Raw genomic sequence first — 6205 nt, 5'->3', positions numbered from 1 at the left:
AGTTCCCTCCCTAAACCTCTCCACCTCTGAACATCGCTTTGCCCCAGACACCCCTTAAAACTTACCTCTTTAACCAAGTTTTTGGTCATCTACTCTGATATCTCATGTGGCTTCATGTCATATTTTGTTTCATCTCTTGCTCATCCTTTGAGGTGAGTATGACCATGTTCATCATCTGAGGTACTTGGTCGGGTTCTGCTGTATATTTAGGTAACTGCTAAGGGTGATCTGTGTCCAGAAGGTTCTACTGCAAATAGGACAGGATACTTGCCATTTATTAGTCCAAGCCTGAATGTTGTCCAGGTCTAGCTGCATGCAGGCATGGACTGCTTCACTATCTGAAGAGTTGTGAAAGTACGTGACAAATCAAATTTGTGAAAACAATGGTAGGGTCCAGATAACAAATGGGACACAAGGGAGATGACAAAACAGAGATGCACAGCAGCGAAACAACTTTTCAGGTAATGGCATAAAAGCAAAAAACTGCGGTTGCTGGAAATCTAAAACAGAAATAAAAATACCTAGAAAAACTCAGCAGGTCTGACAACATCTCCGGAGAGGAACACAGTTAATGTTTCGAGTCCACACGACTCCTCAACAGAACTAAGCTGTTGAGGAGTCATGCGGACTCGAAACGTTAACTGTGTTCCTCTCCGCAGATGCTGTCAGACCTGCTGAGTTTTTCCAGGTTTTTTTTTTCAGGTAATGGATTGCATCTTTTCTTAAGTGCAATAACTTTATTCCCCATAGTAGGTATATATTTTCTGTCCATCAAATGCATACAGAACACATTTGGTACTTTAATAAAAGCAAAATACTCTGGATGCTGCAAATCTGAAATAAAAACAGAAAGTGCTGGAAATATTCGGCAGGTCAGGCAGCATCTGTAGAGAGAGACCAACAGTTAACGTTTTGAGTCAAATGTGACTTGTCTACAGTAGAAAACTCGAAATGTTATCTCTATTTCTCTCTTCACATTTGACACATTCATCTTTTAAGTCTGCTGTTTCCTCCCTTGACATATCTTACTTGAAGCCCATCTTCCTGATAGCATCATCCTTGCCAGAAGGCTCCCTGTTGCCTTGTAGGATTCCTCTAAGTCTCTCTGTACCCCCTACTACCACCAGGATCAATTATTTGACATGTAATGGGACTGATTTTACCTCTGTGTAACTGAATGAGTTTTGAGTGAGTTAAAATTGGGCTATAAAATTACCACATTTGTCTCTACCTGAACTCTGCAGATACCAATATTTTAGAAAGATAGTGAGATTCAGGTTCTGGTTAAAAGCTACCCTTTCATGCTGATTCGAGAAAATAACATTATGCTTTAACCCTCTTCACAAATTCGAACAGCAATGTAAGTTTCACTGTCTCAGTATCTGCTAATGTCCTTGCATTAAATCAACAAAATAAAACCATCTAGGTACATAACAAAAGGTAAATGGGAAATGTCCATGTGGTCATTATTATCTCCTGGAATTTGTTCTTGATTGCCTTCAGAAATGGGAGGGGGGAGGGGTGTTCTCAAAACTATTTTTAATTGGTTGAGGATATTTTTAAAAATTGGGAAGTGAGTTTTCATCTTTTTGCCTATCCCAGGAAAGTACTTGGCTACTGATAGGAAGTATTCAGGGTTTCAGGGTTATGTTGTTTAGTGGCAACATGACTGAATGGAACAGACTAAGTGGACTAGTTGGTCTTTCTTTGCTCCTCTTTGTATGTTAGATTGTCCAAAGGGAAGGGTTCACGTTCGACTCCAAGGAAGGCTCTATGGGGTGATTGTATATTTCATTCTCTGCCACTCATTGGTAAATTGCCCTTGCCCCATTATAGCAGCATCCTTATCCATTGCAGCTCCCCAGGCACTTCCACCTGAGGAAATATATCACCTAAGCGCATGATTTTACAGCAGTGCCATTGCCAGATATTATCATTTGGATTTCACCAGTCCGATAATCCTGAATAGGTGAGATTATTTTTCGTAAATTCTCAATTATCTCTTCCAGGGGATTATTTTCTGTAATTTCGTTTTTAGAATAATTATTTCTTCCATTTCTCGCCTCCATAAAAGATACTGTAAGTAAAATTATGGAAATTGATTATTGACATGCTATGTAATTACAAAAAGTAAACCCTCTGCATAAAACAGGGTACATACAGTAGCGGAAAAGGTTACTGTTTTAGAGCAGCCTTTGATTCACAGTTCCCGGAAGTGTGACACATGGCTGATTGACAGTGCGACCTCACAATTGCAAACGGAATATATTGAAGAAATAATTTAAAACACCAATTGCCTCACGCTATGGGTGGGACTTTGGGTGAGGTAACGGCTACGTATTGCTTGGCTTTACTCGAAGTAAGGGGTTCGAGAGGGAAAGTGGAAGCAAAGCGAAAGGCCCTGGGCAGCGGCAGGGAAGCATGCGAAGGGGCTTAACGTGCATTTGAGCTGCAGCTTCGCCTGCTGGCCGTGGGGAGGGCTTGTTCGATTCGGACCTTTGTTACGTTGGCCAAGCGGTGACTTGAGTCAACACTCGGGAGTTTACGAAATCGAAGTTAAGTGCCAAAGTATTATGCCTGCATCAAGAATAAAATGGAGAAAACAATGTGCAGATGTTAAATCAAAGAGCGAATAGCACTGACGTAAGAGACTGTTTATGAAAATATGAAATGAAACTTATTTTGTTAACAGTATTACCTCTCTCGAAACATTCGGAGCAAGCATTCGGGAAGCGAGCAGCGGTAACCCTCCGTCTGTTTTAGATGAGAATGTCATTAGCGCAGAGGGTTTTAATGACCTGGCTCTTCACCTTGCTCTTCTTAATTGTATTGGTGCTGAAATTGGACGATAAAGCTCCTTGGAACTGGAACCTTATCTTCATCCCGCTCTGGATTTTTGATACCATCCTTTTAATGATGCTAATCGTGAAGATTATCGGGAGATGCAAATCGGGCTATGACAGGAACGGCAACAATCTCAAGAAGGAAGTCTGGTACCTCTGCGCCATGCTGCTTAAATTCGGCTTTCTGCTAGCGCTATGCGCCAGGCTGGAGCATTTCGCACAAATGAAACTCATATTCGTTTTTATACCTCTTTGGCTCTTACTCATCGGGGCAGTGGTTGATCTGATGTATAATATCTATTCTATGAGACAAGACTGATAGAGTGGACAGATAGTCTTTTGTTGCCATCTTAATTGTTGCTCCAACACCAGGTTTAATGCGGAACTTAACCGAAGTAAAATGTAAGGCACGTTAAAATGGTGTTTTTCATGTTTTTTTTTCAAATCTAAATGAACCCTATCGGATTGTAAATGCAATTTCTTAAAACTGCTTCCTTTGTGCATTATGTGCAGTTATCGTGATATAATCGTGTAAATGTGAAGGTTACTTTAAAATCCTGTAAATGAATGCAAATCATGACAGGGAGTAGTTACACCTGGGGTTTGTTCAAGCAAATACAGTATGCAATTGAAATAATTTTTCAAAATATTTTTATAACAGCCAGTTACTTCACACTGTAGCGCTGTTGGTAACAACGGTACAACACAAAAGGAACGTACTTGTGCTTAACGCTTTATCCTTCCCCAACTATAAAATACTTTCATTTTAAAATTAGGAAAATAGCCATATCCCTGCTATCTGCAACTTCTAATTTATGATAGGGTCAATTCGAGGGCCAAATTTACGAACTTACCAACTGCATATACACCAGTTTTATTGGGCAAGGGCTGCAATACTAACTTGAAACTTATTCAAAACATGCTTTATTTGGCAAAGTGTTAAGGTTGCAACATTTGCAAATCTGCACAAATGTCAAATAGCACGCATACCTTTTTATTCACGATGTATTAAATGTTAACAAATCGTAAAAAAAATTCTTACATTTTGCGGACATATTTCCAAAACAAATGGACATGGATTGGGAAAGATGTGCAAGATACAATGAACAAAGGGGAATTATTGGCAACTGCAGACTAGCGTGCAGCAAGTTTTGCAGGCAGGAACAATGTTATAGTGGTGTTCATTTCTTCCACCTAGAGGATAGTAAAGTCATTCGGGCGGTGGATTATAAGGGGCAGAGATATAAATGTTCCTTTACCTTAAAATTGTCAAGGAAACTGTCATCGACGTTAGTTACGCCCAACTCTACCTCGCCACGACTAGCACTGTTCTCTGTAAACTCGCCCACCAATATAGATTGTACAGCACAGAAACAGGTTATTTAGCGCAGTCTGTACCAGTGTTTATACTCCATATGAGCCCCCTCTAACTCTATTCGCATAGCCTTCCATTCCTTTCTCTCTGGTGTGTGTGTCTAGCTATTACTTGCCTCACCTACTCCTTTATTGCTGAAAAAAGACATGTCTAAGCTTTTTGTCTTGCACTCATCAGGGCACTAAGAGGAAGGCAACAATTTATACTGTATGTGAAGAAAGTGCTGAGTGGTTGGCAAATGGCATTGCTATGGAGAATGCACCACTGACAGTTAACTGCCAAGCATTGTTTGAAATTTAAACTTGACAGCTTGACCCTGATTGGTCAACCCATTGCCCTGAGGAATGAGTCAACAAATGGCTGTAATTTATTTTGTTTAGCTGAAACAAACACAATTTAGGTACAAGTTCTTTCTGTCAGAACAAGGCCGTGTATTAATACACGTAGCTTCCAATGCACTACACTGCGAGCCCAACTGAGGATTATTCATAAAATGTCCAATCATGGATTCACATCTAATATTGGACAGTGTTTTGAGTTTTGCAAGCATGGGCTGGGTGGATACATCTGTAACCTGCCCGTTGGGAACAGTGGTTTGATGCTGTTTGATATGATCTGCCAGTCTACTTTCACTGAATCTTACATCTTCCCATTCTTTGAGTAAATTAAGTTGCGCTTGAATTCCCTATTGGATTTATTAGTGACTATTATGTGGCAGCTTAGTTGGTAGGACTACTCACCTCTCCAGGGCTTGAGCACAAAATTTCAAGGCTGACACTCCAGTGCAACACTTAGGCAGCATTGTGCTGTTGGAGATGCTATATTTCAGATGAGATGTTAAACTGTGGCTTCATCTGCCTGCTGGGGTGGATGTAAAAGCTTCAACTATTCTGATGGCACTATTTTGAAGAGCAGGGGAGTTACCGTTAGTGTCCTGGCCAATATTTATTCCTCAACCAACATCACAAAAAAATTGATTACCAGGTCATTATCACATTGCAACTTGAGAGAGTTTGCTGGGCACAAATTAGCTACCAGGTTTCCTATGTTACAACAGTGACACATCAAAAAGTATTTCATTAGTTGTAAAGCGCTTTTGAGACGTCTGGTGGTCACGAAAAGCACTATATAAATGCAAGCCTTTATTTTATCTTATATTTATGGCCAATAGTTTTGGTTTCCTCAAGCAGAAACATCTTGGCTATTCCTACCATACCAAACTCCCTAATTTAAAAAAGACTTTCATTAGGTCACCCCTTAACTTTTGCTTTTCTAAAGAGCCTGTTCAGCCTTTCCTGACAAGTATATCCTCTGTCCTCAGCTGTCCTGTAAAATAATGGTACCTGTATCTTAACCCATACTGAGTCCTCAACAATCACCCTCTTCCGCACTGGTCCAACAGCATCTGAATTTGGGCATTCTCATCCTATTCAAAATTCCTCCATACATTACCACTCACTTCTTCCAACCTCATCCAGTCCCAACCCAATTTTTTGTTCCTCTGACTCCAACCCCTTTTCCGCCACCGCCTGCCAAAATTGATGTTGAATGGTGAGTCAGTACCATAACCTCATTAATGTTGAGAATGGATAGGGTCAGTCAAACCAGATTGAGTTCCTCAATGTAGTACTGAGCAGTTTATCCAGCTGCACAGCAGTGGTACAGTAGGCTCCATGTTTGAAAAACATACATCCAGTTACTGGGCAAATTTGATGAGAGAGAAAGTTGGTGAAGGTTAGGTGCCAAATAACATTTACATAGTGTATAAGACTGCAACAAGCATAAAGTGCAGGAGGCAGTAGTTGCAAGAGGAATGGGGCAACCAACTGGAAAATTCTCGTCAGCAATGCTTCAAGGGCATCCTTGCACACTTTGCCAGCCATGTCCTCAAGCACCAGCAAACAACAATCTTCCTGTGGGAAGTGGGTGGAAAAAGACAGAAAATGGAAACAAGAGCTTTCCTTCTAGATCAAATAGGGAGATTTTT

The 6205-nt window shown here is 40.5% G+C and overlaps 1 protein-coding gene across 1 annotated transcript; it reads left to right on the top strand.

Annotated features, from left to right (window-relative positions):
* The first annotated feature begins 2683 nt into the window (after positions 1 to 2683).
* LOC144687326 (transmembrane protein 60-like) lies at positions 2684 to 3301 on the top strand. The gene has a single exon (XM_078553282.1). The coding sequence runs from the start codon at positions 2764 to 2766 to the stop codon at positions 3160 to 3162; it is 399 nt and encodes a 132-aa protein (XP_078409408.1). The 5' UTR covers positions 2684 to 2763; the 3' UTR covers positions 3163 to 3301.
* Positions 3302 to 6205: the final 2904 nt, after the last annotated feature.

The sequence above is a fragment of the Cetorhinus maximus genome, chromosome 12 (assembly GCF_964194155.1).
Source record: "Cetorhinus maximus chromosome 12, sCetMax3.hap1.1, whole genome shotgun sequence".
Taxonomy (NCBI): Eukaryota; Metazoa; Chordata; class Chondrichthyes; order Lamniformes; family Cetorhinidae; genus Cetorhinus; species Cetorhinus maximus.
The sequence above is the reverse complement of the archived record's forward strand: the minus strand, read 5'-3'. Positions and strand labels throughout refer to the sequence as shown.

Excerpts from the sequence above, each read along its gene's own strand:
- LOC144687326 (XM_078553282.1), top strand. The coding sequence starts at position 2,764 with ATGAGAATGTCATTAGCGCAGAGGGTTTTAATGACCTGGCTCTTCACC.